An 18,763-nucleotide genomic window follows, 5' to 3' on the forward strand; every position below is an offset into this window, starting at 1 on the left:
TTTTAGTCAAATCAATCACTTGATTTGATCAAATATACATACATAGGTGTTGTTTATAAATACGACTTTATATTTTAAACCACCTTCATAATATACAGTCACAGATAGAATATAGTCACAGCCACAGTAGCCGCGTGACATTCGGTTTGACTCATCTCTATGCAAAAAGACAACACTCTCTAATCGCAATGCCTTGCCTTAATCATCAAAAAGCGGTGTCAGAGTAAAAAAAATCAAGCATTCAAAAATACTAATAAGGAACTCATACATCAGTTTTGAAAAGAATTAAGCTGAACTATTAAACAAATTTATGAAATGTATATATTATAGTTCAAACAAAAGGGCTTGTTACTGTATTTTGAGCCATAGAAATAAAATATCAAATATATTTGTACATAAATATGTTATTGTCATTACATTGTTTGACTGTGATAAGCCAACAAGTAATGTAGCAGCTGGATTTTCGCACGTCTTCGATATAAAGTAGGAACGGGTCCAGATGGCCGTTATTTTTCTAAAACACAGCATGATAAATTGGTCAATGTAGGTATTAATTTAATTTATAGACTTGCCGCCATTTTGCAAATAGAAGATAAGGTGGCAACGCTACAAAATACTTATGAAATTTTCCGGTACTTATCGAATGCTGCGCCCAATAAGCCCTGTGTATTTTCTAAGTGACAGTTCAAATAATCAACTGATATGTAAAAGTGGAAATACAGAGTTTAATTTCGTGTATTTAGCTCAAGTAATAAGAAGAGTCACGCATTTGCTGGAGCGGGATATATTCGATAAGCAATTTAGCCTTATCGATACTTTTCGTCGATTTTTCCAGACAGGTTCACTCGATAGCTCCAGGAAAGCGTGAAAAAGCAAGAAAACGAGCGGGGAAAAGCGGATAGGCGCAGGACACATAAACTATCTCGAGTGAACTTAAACATACAAATAGTAAACAAGTGCGAAAACATCATAGGACTTATGCTAAAGCTGTCAAGCAGCAAGTATTTGTGCCTGAGTGTACGCCATTCGATACCTAATTCAGGCCATCGGAGCACACTCTAAGCATATTTGATAATAATTTGTTTTTATTACGAAACTTCATAGTGCGTATGCATTAACCACTCGCGATCTCCGTAAGACCGCCACATTATTGTTGCACGTGCATGTCGTGTGTATGTTCGCAAGCATAGCACGTCGAGCACGGCAGCAGTGGCCGCAGAATTTCCATGGCAATGCACTCCTCTTATTTGCGTCCCAACCAAAGCCAAACAAACAACAGCGTGAGCGTCAACAGCGATCAAATGCGCAGCTTCGTAAAGGACAAACAGGCCTGGGAGCACGCTGTTGCCTTGTACCAAGGGCCAGATCCCCTTGACCATTGGTACAACTACATATGTTGGTACGAGAACCACGCACACAGCGATCCGGAGAATAAATTCCGAGAGACGCTCGAACGCTGCCTTACCGTATACGAGCACAATGACTACTATAGGCAGGACCCACGGTTGGTGCGTCTGTGGCTGAAGTACATAGCAATGCAGACAGATCCACTGCACTTTTATCAGGTGCTCTACCAGCGAGGCACCGGGCGCCAAGTGGCTGCGTTCTACATCGGCTGGGCAAGTTATTACGAATCTAGGGAGGAGTACAAAGACGCCGAGGCAGTATTCAATTTGGCGTTTCAGGAGAAGGCACAAAGCAATGCCGAGCTACAGCATGCACATAGTAAATTCACATATGCGCGTTCTTTGCATCTCCAGCAACAGCAGCAGCATTTGCAACAAGCACCGCAGCCAGATGCCTTGCAACAACTGGCAACATATACGCAAAATCACCACCAGCAGCAGCAACAACATCAGGCTCATCAACCGATGCCACAAAGCTATCCGCAGCCGCATCGCCCCCAGCAGCAACAGCAACAACATCATCCGCCATATCTGCAGCATGCACAGCAGCAACAGTCTCAGCATATCTATCACCAGTCGCAATACCAAACGCATCCCCATGAGCTGCCTGCAGAGCAGCAACCTGCCAACCTTCCACACCAGCATCCGTATCCTCCACATCAAAACCAACAAACGCAGGCACACTCCCACTACCAGCATCAGGTAAGCAGCAATCATCGCATCTTATTATATAATTTGAGCACTGAACTTTTATAGCATACTCAGCAACCGCATCCTCTTCAACGTTACGAACAACAGCTGCAAGCTACAGCCGGAGCTGCCGCTTTGCAACACCCACACGCACAAGCACAGGTACAATCACAGGCACAGACTCAGCAGCATTTTCCGCATATTGTGCCACACAGTCAGGTAAGCTAGTCAATGAAATTGACAATCCTTATTACGGGTAACTTATGCCTAATCTGTTTACAGCTTACGCCGCCAGCCTCACATTATGAGCCACAGCAACAAACAGCACCTCCTCAACAACAGCAACAACAGCAGCAGCAATTGCATGGCCAGCATCCCAATGCTCATGCACAACCGCAGCCACAGCAGCTTAATCAGCATCAACCATACCAGCAGCAAAATGGCAATGGTTTATCTACGAGTCAAGCCGCATCGGCTCCTGCAACTGTGGAGAGCTCGTTAGATGTGGCAGGACTGCGACTTCCTCGCAACTTTCATCCCTGCGGACGCAACAATCACGAGACCTGGAAACCAGCGTTGACGCTGGAGGAGCCAGAGGATCCGTGTCGGGTCTGTCACTATCCCAAGCAACTGGTTTATCCAATCGGCGCGGGCATTGAATACAGTCCGGAGGAGTTGCGAGCGCGCAAATATGCGCAGCTTTTGGAGCAGAGGCGTCGGCAGCAATCAGCACCACAGCAGCCACATCAGCAACAAGCCAATGTTATAGTACAAGAACAGCTGAATCAAAAGGAGCCACTTGCGTATTCAGCAACTGTTTTGGAACAGCAACGACAACAACAGCTTTACGATTCCTATGAATCAGAGGCCTCTTATTATATAACAGCTGTGGACGGAGCTTTAAATTCTCACAACAGCAGCAGCGGCGTTGCTGGTGGCGGCAGCGACGTCACAACCAGTTATAATGGAGCGGAAAGTAATGGGGCTGAAGATGAAGAGGAAGCTGAGGCCGATGAAGAAAACGACGATGAAGACAGTGGCGACGACGACGATGAGGAGGAGGAAGACGGCGACGAAGATGAGGAAGCCGAAACAGACGAAGTTGACGACGCCGCCTCCTACACAAATGGAAATGTCGGGGCAACATATGGTATGCAGTTCAGTGCGCAAACGACGATCGAGCAACAGAATCGTTCGATAAAAATAAAATTCAAAAAGGAGCGCCCAGCAGGCAACGATACACTGCAGAGCAGCACCTACAGTGCCTATACCATTGAGCGCACCTATCAGCAGCAGGAGGAGCATCTGCCCGCTTCCCCCAAACTGGAGAGCAATGTGCAGAGGCAACGCAATGGCCACCACTTCCATCCCTATATGCTGGGGCAGACGTCGACGCCAAAGAGCGAGTGTGTATCAGCAGCTAATGGCTATAGACGAGCGCGTGGCAAGTTAAAGCGCAGCAAGTTCCAAGCCGACCTGTGCAGCAATAGCAATTCATCATCGTCCGCTTTGGAGTTTCCGTTCAATGGTGAAGCAAATGCCTCTGCTGCTGCTGCTATAGCCCAAGGTTCTGCCGCGAAAGCTAGAGCACCTGCTTCTGTTCCAGCCGGCGGTGCGGCTACCCTACAAAATGCCACATTTAACGACAATGCCAATTTTTCATTCGCCAGCGCGAGTGCCTTTGATAATTCCAATAGTTCATTAGCATCGGCCGTGGATCGTCTAAATTTCCGCGATGTCTCCCGTGTGGCCACCAACAATAATAAAACCATGCAGTCGCACAATAACAATATCCCCACCACCAACAACAACAACACCAGCACTATCCATAATGCAACAGCAGGAAACACAACGGTGGCCGATTTCTCCACATTCCAGGAGAATTCGTATTTTGCCACCCAACACGACATTGAGGCCAAAGAACGCCGATTGTCCAAGGCACTGGAGACCATCGAACGCCATATGGCTAAGGAGGCCATTGATCCGTTCAATAGTGAATTGTGCCGCGCCTTCCTCGCCAAGCTCGACTTTCCCGGCGATGATGTGCACGCAAGCTATAAGATTATACAAACGCCACTGCCAAAAATTTCCAATACTCGCACACTCAACGTCCTAGAGGGCGTGCAGTTCAGCATCGATAAGGAGGTTGGACGTGGATCCTACGGTTCGGTGTATAAGGCGACCGATGCGCGGTCGGGCAATGTAGTGGCCTTGAAGTATCAGAAACCCCCAAATACCTGGGAGATCTACATTTGTGATCAGGTAAGCCAGTGGGCCCCTTTACATAATTTTCTTTTAATTGTATACTCCGAACATTAAATGTAAAAGAGTATATTAGGAGGTGTGGCAGACCCCACAAAGTATATATATTCTTGATCAACATGACAAGACGATGCGATTTATGTCTGTCTGTCTGTCCGCCCGTCCGTATGAACACCTGGATCTCAGAGACTATAAGAGCTAGAGACACGAAATTTTGCACGTTTGTTTTTTCTTTGATTATACCCCCACTCCCCCGATAATGGGGATGTTCGGAAACGCCATTCGTATAATCAATTAAGTCTCCAAGACTATACCACTTAGGGTCACCATTTTAGTCCAAGATGCATTATGTGAATACGCAGAAAATGTGTATTTCGGAATTTACCTCCCTCCCCCTCTTTTCCACAACCAGCCATTTTTCATAACTCCGGTATTTCTTGGAATTTTGCATTCTAATTTGGCAAAAACTTTTTGTTGGTGATTATGAGCCAAGTTTCATTATGATAAGCCGATTTAACTGGAAGTTACAGCTATATATAATTTCAGGACAAGCACTGCACGCAACTGTTGTTGTTGTTGATGCTTTGCACAGTTACACACAAACACCCATAGGCACGCATACTTATTCTAGGCATATGTATGTACAGAGTAATTCAATGTTGGGACACCCGACTTTAGCTTCTCCACTTTTTATACCCTGTACCCGTAGGCTAAAAAGAGTATATTAGGTTTGTGCAAAGCATCTCCGACCCCATAAAGTATATACATTCTGAATCAGCATGAGGAGAGAAATCGATCTAGACATGTCCGTCCGTCCGTTTGTCCGTCCGTCTGGATGAACGCAAGGATCTCAGAAACTATAAAAGCTAGGATAAACAAAGTTGGTATCCAGATTCTCCTAGGTCCGAGAAAGGACGAGTTTATTTTATTTTTTGGAATTTTCCCTCCCTTCCCTCGCTACAGAATTTCGTCAATACCGTCCACAATTCAAAAGCTACCCTAACCAAACTTTGCACACATAATTTCTATATAATTATCTACTTTTGTTTCAAGTTTCATCTAATCGTCGGTTAATTCTACGGCAACATCGATACAACTAGAAACACATTTTGCTGGCAATGTTTTAATAAATCTTGCATTTGTATCTCGAGAATTTATTTTAAGTGCATTTTCAACAGATGTACAAAGTTATCAGCTATTGTGACTTTACAGATCAGCACGCTGTATGCTTTTTTAACGAGAGACTAACATTTAGTGCGCGATAAAGATGTTTTTCCAGCAAACAGCACTTCATCCAATAATACATAAACTCCTTAATATCGGGTGGTATGTTGTTCTATAGAAAAGCCTATAAAATGGGCTAAAATAAAATCATATAATGATATACTCTTATGCATAAAATTAAAAAAGTAATAAAAAAGAATGACTATATAATTGCTTGTTAGACACCATGCAACCCACAAATAATAATATGTACTAGAAATGGTAAGAAATATATAGAACATCCAGAAGAAAGTGTTCACTTCAATGAAAACGGTGTGGAATTCATAAAACAATATGTACTAGTGTTTCGGGATGAATCTTAATATTTTTCTCAGTGTACGTATTGGCATTGATCTGAAGCTTTGCACCATGTTTCCTTATTGATTAAAATCAGAACATATATGTAAGATTCAAATTCGAAGATTCGCGTCGCGAATCATGACCATGTAATAGATTAAATAAAGTCTAAGATTCAATCACTATTTTTATGCAGACGATGTACATATACGAGTAATATATATTTCCTTTATTTTTGTACCACAACCGAAAATGTATACTCTTATCAAATAAGATGCACATGGGAATTTTTATAATTTCAGTTTTATATCCTGTACCAGGCGGCTTTAAAATGATATAAAACAGGGAGAACTCATGATCAGCATTGCGATGAATCGATATAGCCTAGGTCTGTCCGTCCATCTGAATATCAATATGTTTTTCACCTTTATGACAAATGTTTATATTTGCATATTTATATCATTGTTTTACAACTATATAGCTGCCATAGAATAGATTGGTAGAATAATCAAACAGGACATATTTTTGTTTGTGTATTAAAAATAGTGTAACCAAATCTGGTATTTATCTATTAGTTTTAGATAATGGCTAAGCTGTATATCAAAGTTTAAATGGAATTCAATAAACTATATCATAGCTGACGATAGGACTGGTTCGTGCTTACTTGGTTGTCTGTTTCGATTGCAAGTATAAAATGCCGAACTTAAAATGTTTATATTTAGAGTTAAGTCATAAAAGTAATCGCGCATTTCCCAACAACTAGAAGTTGTTATTAAATATAAGGGAATTGTTAAGAATAAATAGATGAGATTCCATGTGTATTAATATACTTATTTAACATTTCTTTTATACGATTAGGTGCTGAAGCGCATCACAAACCCAGAAGTGCTGCCCGGCTTCATGGATATTTCAACGGCTATTATAGCGCCCAATGCCAGCCTGATTGCTACAGAGTTTTCGCCTTTCGGTTCGCTGCTGGACATCAACAATAAAATACGACAGGCCACCACAAAAGTGATGCACGAATCGCTCGTCATGCATTTCTCGGCACAGATATGCAATATTGTGGAGCATCTCCATCGTCAGCATATCATACATGCGGACATAAAGCCGGACAACTTCCTGCTGATGCGTGTACCCAGTGTGGACAGCAATCTGCCGTCGCTCCGCCTTATCGACTTTGGCTGTGCCATCGACATGTCCCTCTTCCCGGACGGCGAACACACGAAGTTCCGCAAGGTGGTGCAGACGGATGGTTTCACCTGCATTGAGATGCAAGAAGGTCGCCCGTGGTCGTACGAAACGGATCTCTTCTGCATTGCAGGCACCGTGCATGTGATGCTCTTTGGTGAGTATATGCAGCCGCAGAAACGCGGATCCTCGTGGGATATTCGCCAGAAATTACCGCGCTATCTGAAGAAGCACGTGTGGGGCAAGTTCTTCGGCGAGCTACTCAACATGCAGGCCGACAAGCTGCCCGATCTGAAGGAGATGCGCCAGATCATGGAGGAAGAGTGCTGTCGCATGGACTCGGAGCTACAGAAACAAATACGCACTCTGTCCAATATATTGCATCGCCGATAACCACTTCTTCCGATCGTCGTTATAGATCTTTGTATTTACCCAATCAACCTTTGAATAATCTATCTTTCTGGGCACTTTGTTATCAGTTTGTTTCAACGCCCGTTCTAACATTTGATGTTTTTATTTCATATTTTCATAATTTATTATTTTTTATACCAAAAACTAATTACGTTTCTTGTACCAATGCGAAAGACGCACTGAAACCCCATGTAAATACTATGTATATGCTTGGCTCTAAATGCTAAAAAAAAAGAAAAAAAAACAGTTCGTAATGCGGGAATATCCACAGTCTGCTGTCCTCTTATTTTTGTTTTTACGCATGTCTTTATCTTCATTTCGACTGTGAAATCCTGTAAACAAGCAAGCTTGTCCAACTCTATTGAAGATCTAAAAAAAGTGTAAATATCGCATATATAGAGGCAAGATTCTGGGCAAAAATTCTTTAAAAAAAAAGAAAAAAATTCTACACGCCTAAGTATGTGTATAAGAAAGAAATGCAAATGAAACAAGCGATTAATTACTTAAGATGAACATTAATTGCTGTACTATATTGACTAAGTGCATATATACGCATGTATATATGTATGTATATACATATATATGTGTATGTATACATATATGTATAATAATTCTAGTAAATAAATTAATGAAATGTTAAAACAAAACTGAAGAAAAACGCGTGACCAACAGTGAGACACTTGTAACCCATTTTCATAAATCAAATGCCGAAAGCAACTACAAAATTGTCTCTCTCTCGCTCTGTGGAAATTGGAAATTGTCAATTAAGTGCATCACCAACAGCAACAGCAACACCAACACCACAACTGCCACTACCATGTGCAAGAAGCATGCAACAAGTAACAGCGGCACCAACAATAGCAGCAACATCACGACAATAATGGCAACAATGCTGCGCTTGACCCACTTTTCCTTTGCCAAACGGCGAACGGCAAACGGCGAACAGCAAACAACAATTTCCACCAAGCAAGAGCAACGCTGGCTTGGAAAAAGTTGCAACTTTTCATGCAACACGCTGCACAAATAGACAAACAGATAGACCTACAGAGGCGCAAAGTCAAAGTCGACGATGACGATGACGTTGACTGCACCGCTTGTTGTTGTTGTTGCGGTTTCTGTTGCCTTTGCTGTTGCTGTTGTAATTGCCGTTTTGGCGGATAAAGCGACATGCGCAATGCCCGCCGCCATTGATGTTGTTGTTGTTGTTGCAGTTGCATTAACCAGTCGGTCGTTTGGGCGTTTTGTCGGTCGTTCGGTCGGCCGTCAAGTGAAAGTAAAGTGGGACAAATGCAATTATTATTGCATCTAGTAACCGAGTTAGAAGCCAAACTGCATTTGCTTCGCAGCGAGTTGGAAAGTTGCGCTGCCGGCAACAGCAGCAACGATTGCTGCCGCAGTTGCAATTGTTGTTGCTGTTGTTGGCAAAACTTTTACACAATATTTTATTTAATCAAATTGCAAAGAGAAAATTGCAGCTAACATCGTCGGCTGGCTATGCAATTGGAAAAACTTTCTATTTTTGTGTGTCGACTGCAATTTCCACACTCGCTTGCGTATATTTAGCATTAGCATTGGTTGTTGTTGCCATTGTTGCTATTGTTGTTGTGGTGTATTATATTTGCATGCATAAATTAATGAATGTGCCCCAGTTAGTCGCACACACGACTGACTTTATGTGATCGAGTGACAAATGGAGTGGCTAGTTGTGTGCCAGCGAATGACAATGGGGAGTTTATTAGATCAGTGGGCCAAATGCGGAGAGATTGTGGCATATACTTGTAGTAAGTATACTCGCATAGAAGTCGCCACCACCACTCGCAAAGTAAAAGTCACTTTGGTCATCGGATCTTCTGACAACGTGAAGTGCACAACTGAATGAAGATCGGCCTTTTGTCGAATTGTGGCCGCTCTATAAAGCGCTGCCCCCAATTGAATGACAAACGGGTGTTCGAAACGAGTCAAAAGACTCATTGTTTGCATACGAATTTTACCAAAAACTGCTAAAAAAAACAAAAAAAAAACCCACTTCCTCTGCCACTAGATCAGATTGCCTAGAAGTTTGTGTGTTACGTACAAAATGATTTCCATGTGGTCGGACTTGCAAATAATTTGCACAGAAATCCATGAAAGCTTTCGTCATTTATTTTACAAAATTTTCAAAAATTATAAAACTATTTTTGGATATTATTATTTTAATGATTTTTTTGTTGTTCATTTTTAGATGTTTTTTGGTATTCTTCATTGAATAACTTTTGAATAATATTGCCTTAATACTTATGCTGAACTAAAAGCAGCCGGTTCAGTAATTTTTGTACACAATTACATTATTGGCGTTTTAGAACGGATCCCTAACTTTTTTGCAAATATAATATAGCCTATCTTAACGGGGGATAGTGTAGCTTTAAATCGGCCCAGTAGTTTCGGAGTCTGTTCAATCCAAATAATCAAACAAACATACAGACAATAAAATATGTCCTCTTAATAATATTGGTATAGATAACATAACGGAACGAATTTATGGTTTATTTGCACCTGCAATCACAAACTGCACTCGTAAAATATAGGCAATAGTAGTATACAATCCAGATAAAGGCTGAAATTAGTTGACTACTAATACTAATACTAATTGGGCAATAAGTATTGATGGATTTGGATTTAAGGTCTTATGCATTGCAAAAATATATATTTGGACATGGCACGAAATAAAAATGGATGTGGTTTGATCAGGCACCAAGCTCGATGTACCAAGACTTATCCATATACAAGTATTTATTAAAAACCATATATTACCATTATTATATATTATTTGTCGGTGCAATTCCCCAATGCACTGTACGCACTTTAACAAAAATGCTACTAAAAGAAACAATTTTAACCCTTTTTTAAATGATGGTTTTGCATTGGGAAAACATAAACTTGTCCTGCCTTTGACATAGGAGAACATGCATACAAAGTTTGGCAGCTCTATATCTTATGCTAGCTAAGCATCTGACGTTCATACAGACGGACGGGCATCTGTGAAACGATTGTTTTGTAATGATAATCACGTCTTCGTGGGGGTGTTCTACAAACAAACTAAACGACTTCATAATGCCCTTTAGGTGCAGGGTCTATAGAAGAAATTGGATAGAAATTGTTGGGACACTTTTTGTAGATCAGTTTCAAGAGAATACTATTACAAATATATATATTTTTATTTTTTATCATACATTTTTGTGTTGTTTATTAAAACATAGATCCAAACTGGTATAAGTGAGTTTTTTTTTATAAAGTTACGCCGTAGACTGACTTATCGAAGTTTGAAATCGGAGTTTCTATAATGCCCCAACAAACTCTGAATTCATAAAGTTTCTTGTGCGCATATGTACATCAGATATATGTATGTATGTAACATACAGTTTGTACATAAAAGTAACACACTAATAAAACAAACCCACGTACATTTAAATATTTACACGTAGATTTTTACCATCGATTTTTTACCACAGTGTGTTTTAGTAGATATAAAACACAAGTTTAACATTCAAATATTAAATTTAAAGCGTGATGGTAATAAACTATGTACAAGTTATGATGTGGAGACGTGGGTTTGACTCACGCCAAAGGTGTCTTTTTCTTAATTATAAAATACTTTTCCCACTTTCCAAAACTTCAAATTAAAGTTGAGAAAAATATAAATATTTACTATGGAACATAGTAAATTTAACTATTTGTTATTTGAATAAATAATAAATAAATATGGTCCACAATTAAATTGAGCATGACACTCTTGACGTGACAAAGATTTACACTGTGTTTTGAATATTGTTCATATTTAAATCAGTAATTGAATATGTTTTTAGTTAAATTTACGTTGTTTACATTTGATTTGAATATGAAATACAGTGAAAACTCTCTTGGCCAGACACTCACGGACGGCCAATTTTTGTCCGCTTAAGGGGATACTGAAATACTTTATACACCGATCGAATGTTTTAGAAAAGTGTCCGCCGTAGAGAGTGTCCGGATAAAAGAGGTGTCCATTTATACTATGCAATTTTTTTTTTGAGTGTAGACAGATAATTTACTGCGCCCGCGAATTCTGGCAGACAAATAAATGAGGACTCTAAATACATATGTATGTACTATATTTGAAGGGAGTGCTAAATGCCAACCCCAGCGTATCAAGAAGCAGCGATCGCTTGACTGACTCACACACACACACACACACACACACACACACACACACACCAGCAAGTGCTGCCCACTGAGACATTGTCAGCGATCGCTGCCTTCCTCACACTCCCCCCTTCCAAGGCTTAGGTCTCTCCCCCTCCATCTTCCCTACCGCTTTTTGCAAGCTCCTTCTCAGCCATTTTGACTGTCATGACCAACTTTTCACTGCCGTCGTCTAAAGCCTTTGTTGTTGGTGTTGTTGTTGTTATTGTTGCCGTTGTAGGCTTGGCTAATATGCAACAACATGCAACTGCAACTGCAACAATGGCAGGCGGGCAGCAACAACAACGTCAGAAATAGCAATGCAAAGCGAAACTGAGAAAATAGTTAAGTAATTTGCAGTGGAAAACAGCAAAAGCAATTGCAATAGCAACAACAACAGTGGTGGAGATACGTTGGAGAAATTCGTCTTTGTTGCATTTTGGCACACATAATGCCAATGCAGAGTTAGTTTTGTTATTGCTGTTGTTGTTGGCACGATTGCGCGATAGCTCGTGGTGTGGAGGGGGGGTGTGGGCCACATCCACATCCGTTTCAAGTTTTCCACCAAGAGTGATGTGGCAACTGCAGCGTCTGTTGTTGCAGCTGCAGTTGCAGCATTAGAAAGTTGCAACTGTCATGGGCTGCTTGCCACTTAGCTGCTGGCCCCGCTTTTCTTTTTCCCACTCGCATTCGCGAAAGATCGCCAATTGGGGTTAAATATAAGCCATGGTATACTTGTAAGCTTGTTGTTGTCAATGAAATTATGAAATTTTTGCGCTGAGAATAGAGTTGAGGTGGCCAGCAGCCTAAACTATACATATGTATATAGTCACTATAGTCAGTCAATCATTGATTCAGAATCCAAATGGAATCTGACCTTAATTTGCTCGTAAATCTGGCTTAGATTCTCTCTTCTAGAGTTCGATTAATTTTGATTTGCAAGTTCATGGAAACCTAAATACCTGCTTGGTTAAACAAAGATTTTCAGTAATTTAACATTACAGATAGCATTATGTCGAAGCCCTTGCATCGCTACTATTTCTATTTTCTTCCCCCTCCCCCAGAGCTGCAGGCCTTAGAAAGGCTTTATAGTTTTCTGCATCTGAGCCCGCGCCCCTAGCGCCTGCCAAGGCAGTCATTGCTGCTGCTGAGGTGCTTTCTCTTTGCTTTCATGTGTGGGAGCCACTGAAGTCGTCTGTCCACGGTATTTAATGGTAGGACTGCTCGGAACTGTGTCGCCATTTGGAGTCACGGGAGGGCAGTCGCTCCGTCAGTTGAAGAAAGCTATGTGCGTTGATATGTCGGTGTTCAGCTTATGCTTGATTTGTTCAGCCATGGAATCAGTACAAACCGTCTTTGCAGAATAGTAGATGTGACCATAATAACGGGTATTTCTAATATAGATAGGTTATCTATCTGAACACTGGTTCATTCAGGCAGTTCTTTAACAGCATGAGGTATGTTGTTGGATGGCGCTTTATGTTTAAACTTCAAAGAATAGGCTTTGGGGGGAAATGACTGAGATGTAAGTTTTGCTTTCTACGCAGGATGCATATTAAAATGGGGATATATGTTCAAGGGCGTACGCAGGACGTCGCCCCCTCCCCGCACTCCCCCTAGACAAAATTTCGCAATATGAAGTCAACAAAACATTCATTGTTATGGCGCACCATTTCGACTTACTATAACATGGATTTTTTTGGATTTGTTGAAGTGTTTTCATTTATCATATGCATAAATTATTATTTAAACGCATCGTGCATTATTTAATCAAAATTGTAATTTGTTGGGATCCTTTTGGAAAAGCTGCGTACACCCTTGTATATGTTATTTGATTTTCTGAGACTATGCTCTTGAGTAGCTTAGAAAGATTAGACTGTTGGTCTGACTTCTCCGACTTGAGCATTACAATTACCTTGGCACATTTCCATCGTGGGCGAAATGATTGAGCTCAGACGGAGTCTAAGTACTTGCAGAGAGGTTTTACGAAAAGCCCCCATATTGTTCATGCAATGAAATATTGAGTTCATTAGTCCAGTGTCAATAAACTCCATGTCAAATAGCTCTAAAATAAATTAATAGGTTCAGGAATAGTATATAATCTGCAATAGCACTTCCCTTTAAATATAAATGCTGCCTGCACCAGGAACCACTGTCATTTCGAATGGCTGCCAGTCTCCTATTTGGCATTTTTAAGTATTGAGTCGCCTTCCAAGGATTATGCTCTGCACTGCTTGGTTTAACTTCTGCCAAGTAATTGTGTAGAGCTTGACTGCGGCGATTAAGAAACAATGGAAAAAGCTAGGGGCGAGTGTCCCAACTTTAAAATACTCTGTACTATGTGTAGAATAATCATAAAACAAGAAAAAACGCCACAGTCGAGTAAGCCCGACAGTGAAATACCCTGTACCCAGGTTAACTTCTGTCACTGAGTTATATGCGCCCATAGCAGAAGCAAAGAGAGGAAGAAGAAGAGCGAACTTGTTGCTGCAGTTTGTGGGGGTTGTACTGTAGAGAATTCGTTTCGCTAATAACTTTTCTTAGCATGAACCGATTTAGATGAAATTTGAAACAAAAGTAGATAATTATGTATTTAAGTTATTGTGCAAAGTTTGGTTTAGGTAACTTTTGAAATGTGGACGGTATTGACGAAATTCTGTAGCGGGGGAAGGGGGGGAAGATTCCAAAAAATAAAATAAACTCGTCCTTTCTCGGACATAGGAGAATCTGGATACCAAATTTGGTTGTTCCAGCTTTTATAGTTTCTGAGATCGTTGCGATCATCCAGACGGACGGACGGACGGACATGTCTAGATCGATTTCTCTCGTCATGCTGATTCAGAATATATATACTTTATTGGGTCGGAGATGCTTCCTTCTGCATGTTACATACTTTGCACAAACCTAATATACCCTTTTTACCCTACGGGTACAGGCTATAAAAATGGTGTACACGAATAATCTTTTTCAGGATTCTGCATGTGCAGAATTTGTTTTACATCGGAATTGTGTGTCTATGCGTGTGTGAGCATTTGTGTAGTAAAGAGTTGAGACAAAGCCGAACCACAACTACAGTAATCGCGGAGGAGTGGGGTAAGTAGCAAAAATTCAAAATCCACCTTTACTATATAGTACATATATAGGGCATCTGGGAAATTTAGTGTCTTTGAGATCTAAATAGAATTAAACGAATGGAGTTTTAGAAAATCGCCTATTATATTCGGACGAACAGACGTACATATTGAATTGGCTTACGAGTACACCTCATTCTGTTTTTGCACGGTAGATATATTCCAGAAAATGTGTAAAAAAACCGTGTAAAGAACACATTGCTCATCTGTTATTTTGAATCGTGCTAAATGGAATAAAGTCGTGCCACCATATATAAAATTTTTTATTTTCAAACCGTGTTAAATCAAAACCGTATTAAAAAAGAACGTGTAAAAACAGAATTATGTTTATATTGATTGCAAATATAATATTCTACAATATTTTCTATCTTTATTTTATATTAATATTGTCAGATTCTCAAGTTGGTTAGTTTTCATAATATTGGTAAATTCCTAATGCAATGAAATGACAAATTCGATCAACAGTTTTTCGATTAGTTTTAATGGTTCAGTTCGTTTAGGCGCTATCGACTTAGAAATATGTATACTTGTAGGCTTATTGATTGAAAAGTAAAGAAATCTTTGCCTTTTAGGTACTGATTGGAACGTATTATGAACATATTACTTGTAGGTAACTTGTATTTTCCAGTCCAGGCAGATTTTACATATTATAACAATAAAATTTATTCAATTTTTAAGCATCAATTGCTTTTTCAAATGAAAGTAGATGGCTAATGATTAACGTAATTATAAATTTTTAAAAATTTAACTTCTGTTTGGCTGTATGAACGAAGTTGCATCGAATGCTTTAAAAGCTATAGCCACCGAATTGTGGGAAGAGCAGCAGTTGATTGTGTTATGTTTTTCTCAAATGTATTTATTTGCCTTCCAATTAAAACTCATTTTCCTACCTACATGTATTATGTAGGTAGTAGTGTAGTTCGATGCATTGACTCAATATTGAATTAAAAATTATTGTTTGTGTCTGGGGCTGTGGAGGAGGAAAAAATTAGTTGAAAGCCGTGTCTGAGTGCCGACGATAGGCGGTAACTGTAAAATTGTTAACGGTCATTGCCGTTGCGCGATGTCAACAGCCAGGACGGCCAACGAACGGCCGCATAAATCGCCTGCGAATATCCTAGAGGTTGCTTTCGTAATGCGCACGAGTTCGTTGCGCCAGGACGAGAGACGACGACCGACGCTGCTGCTGCCATTGCACCTACACACGTTTCTGTTGCCGCCGTCTGATGAACTTGTCCCAACACCACACCCTCCACTGGCCATCAAACGGCAAGTGGCAAGTGGCAAGCGGCAAGCGGCAAGCGGCAGGTCGCGTCGCTTCCGTCGACAAACCCAAAATATAAAGAAATCGAAAGAGAAGATGAAAAACGAAAGGTTATTATAACAATAAGCGCCCTCGTCATCGTCGCTGCTAAAGGAGCAAGCAGCCAATGTTTGCATGTCTGGCCCCCATCCCAAGGGCACGATTCCAGCTCGGCAATCGACGAGTCTAATAACCTTTCCCTTTCACTGACGTCGCGCCTGCCACGCGGCAGACGCACACAAAGTGTGCAAAAACAAGCCAAAGTCGTCGCAGAGCCCGCCGCCTGCCACCCGTCGCATCTTCCTGCCACATCCTTCTGCCGCTCCTGCAGCCTTATGTAAGTTTACGCAAAGCTAATGAAATTTTGCCGTCTGCAAGTGGTCGCTTTTGTTCTTTACCAGCATTCGGTCGCGACGAACTGCTTAGTTCACCTAAACAGGACAGAGGGGGTTCAATAAAGGTTCAAAAATCCTAGATCATACACAAGTACAAGCCCATATCTTAAAACAACTTAGAACTTGTTAAACAAATTAATATTAGGTCAGTTAAGGTAACATTTTCGAATATATTTTGTAGTCAGAGCCCCTGACTTTTTAGAGCTTTTTAATAAAAAAATATTGTTGGAAACGGGTCGGAACAAAAGGTTGAGATGTGAGCATTAATTTACATTAAGTCGCTTGTCTACAGATATGTAAGTACCATTTGGATCAGATTCTTGAAATAATACTAAGAACATTGTGTGTCGTAAATTAAAAGCACTGGGTGTTTTTTTTTTTAGTAAATTCTATAGTTCCCACAAATTTTGAACAATCATCAAAAAGTGTATGCTGTGGGTTATTTTTCCAGAGCCGTAAAGCCGTGCTTAAATTGCAGTTTTCTTCAAATAATACTAATAATTCCCGCCAAGCTGGACAAACATCAAAAAGAGGATGCTGTGAAAAATTTGTTTAAAACCACATAGCTTGGTTGAGATAGGTCATGAGCTACAGACTACAATATACGCGTAGTAATCACACAGTAAGTAAGTTCGTTCCACTATAGCTTGTAACTTTTTTTCACTAATGATAAAGTTCAACAATCTCACTCTGATTGCGGAATTTTTAATTTTCGTCTTTATACATTTGAAATTCTAATTTTTGAAAAAAATCAATTTTAATATTTTTTATTTAATTTTATTATTATTAATCAACAAATAATACAGGTGTCATTAGTACATTATTTGTTCACCCTAAAAAATGACAAAGCCTCAAAAATAAATGTACAACAATGTCTATAAATGTGTAATTTTATATGCCGCTATGTCCTAATTCACAGCTAAATGTGGAAAAAACTAAACCAGGAACAAGCCTGCTCGTTTTTTATTAAAAAAAAACAACTTTCTTGCTTCTTTTTTCATCGTGCGTATATCCATGGCCAATTTTCGGGACTGTTGGAGGAATAAAAATTGGGTCGAGTAGTCGGAGGACATCATCGTACTGATGAAACGTGGTATGTAACTAGGGCATTTAATACTGGTATGGGTATCGCAAACTTACACACCAACAACAATACCCTTTCACAACATATCAGCGGAGGGCATAAAAAATGCCGTGAGTTTCTAAGCTTTGAACTTAGTTTCCATTTTTGTTAGTACTCCGAGTTTGGATAGTTATCGATGAGATATAGTTTACTTCTAGACATTTAGAATATCCGGGTCCATAGGTTACGTATACGCCACGTAATCGCTGTTCTATAAGCCCGAATCTGTCGCGTAGAGTATCCTGAGAACTTGGGCAATAACATGCACACTCAGACAGAGGGTATACCTTTCTCTCTCCTATCCTCCTCTCTTCCTCCCTCCCATTAAGCTGTGGCTATGCCGCAGGAATAAAAGAGCACAGCAGTGCAGAGGCAGCGACGCCAACAGAGACGCAAGTGAACGAACTGCCTTTGGTGGCTGTGGTGCTGGCGATGGTGCCCGGACTATCAAATGTCATTGCACGCTGCCGATGCGAGGCGAAGACTTAACCTTGAAAAGTTTGGGCAGGCAAAGCGTAAAACGTAAAACAAAAACGATATGAATAAAGGACGAGTCATAAGCGGATTGGCTGAGTTGTTGACTGAGTCATGGGCTAGTTGAAGTCAGGAATTTTACACTGCTATGTGTGTATACATGTACATATGTATGTGTGTATATGTGTACACTTACATACATATTCACATGAGTTTTTAAACATCCAATTATAGAGAAATGTAGTGGCAGGCGCCTGTTAGAGATCGGCGCACGAAAGGCCAAGTTGAGCGGCTAACCTGAGTTTCGAACATAGCGCAGCCAGCATTTCAATTGACTTGGCCAAAATAAAAAGAGAAAGCGGGTCTCCGTTAAAGAACACTAAACAACGGTAAGATGGTAACAACAAACACAACAGCAACATGGCCAGCATAAAATTACCAACGGCAAGAATAAAACTGGGTCGTCAACATTACCGTCGTCGCCCCAACTCGCCAACCTGCACACCACCAATACAAACACAAAAGTGCCAGACGCAGCAGGTTCGATTGCAACATGTTGGTGTTGTCGTCGTGTAGCCGACGTCGACGCTGTTGCTGACACTGTCGGCAGCATTTAGCAA

General features: G+C 40.5%; 1 protein-coding gene across 2 annotated transcripts; it reads left to right on the plus strand.

Annotated features, from left to right (window-relative positions):
• The first annotated feature begins 817 nt into the window (after positions 1-817).
• Positions 818-7,784, plus strand: LOC115630682 (putative mediator of RNA polymerase II transcription subunit 26). 2 transcript variants are annotated; one of them, XM_030527328.1, is made up of 4 exons: positions 818-2,108; positions 2,163-2,315; positions 2,379-4,358; positions 6,777-7,784. In XM_030527328.1, exons 1-4 carry the CDS (start codon positions 1,227-1,229, stop codon positions 7,500-7,502), a joined length of 3,741 nt encoding a protein of 1,246 aa, XP_030383188.1. In that variant the 5' UTR covers positions 818-1,226; the 3' UTR covers positions 7,503-7,784. The 2 variants fall into 2 exon arrangements, with proteins under 2 accessions (XP_030383188.1, XP_030383189.1); XM_030527329.1 differs by having other exon boundaries at positions 2,172-2,315.
• The last annotated feature ends 10,979 nt before the right edge of the window (positions 7,785-18,763 follow it).

This window comes from Scaptodrosophila lebanonensis, unplaced genomic scaffold, assembly GCF_003285725.1.
Source record: "Scaptodrosophila lebanonensis strain 11010-0011.00,11010-0021.00 unplaced genomic scaffold, SlebRS2 tig00001410-arrow-pilon, whole genome shotgun sequence".
Lineage (NCBI taxonomy): Eukaryota > Metazoa > Arthropoda > Insecta > Diptera > Drosophilidae > Scaptodrosophila > Scaptodrosophila lebanonensis.

Excerpts from the sequence above, each read along its gene's own strand:
- LOC115630682 (XM_030527328.1), top strand. The coding sequence starts at position 1,227 with ATGGCAATGCACTCCTCTTATTTGCGTCCCAACCAAAGCCAAACAAAC. Across the intron at positions 2,109-2,162 it reads ACTCCCACTACCAGCATCAG|CATACTCAGCAACCGCATCC; the intron begins GTAAGCAGCAAT and ends GAACTTTTATAG. Across the intron at positions 4,359-6,776 it reads AGATCTACATTTGTGATCAG|GTGCTGAAGCGCATCACAAA; the intron begins GTAAGCCAGTGG and ends TTATACGATTAG.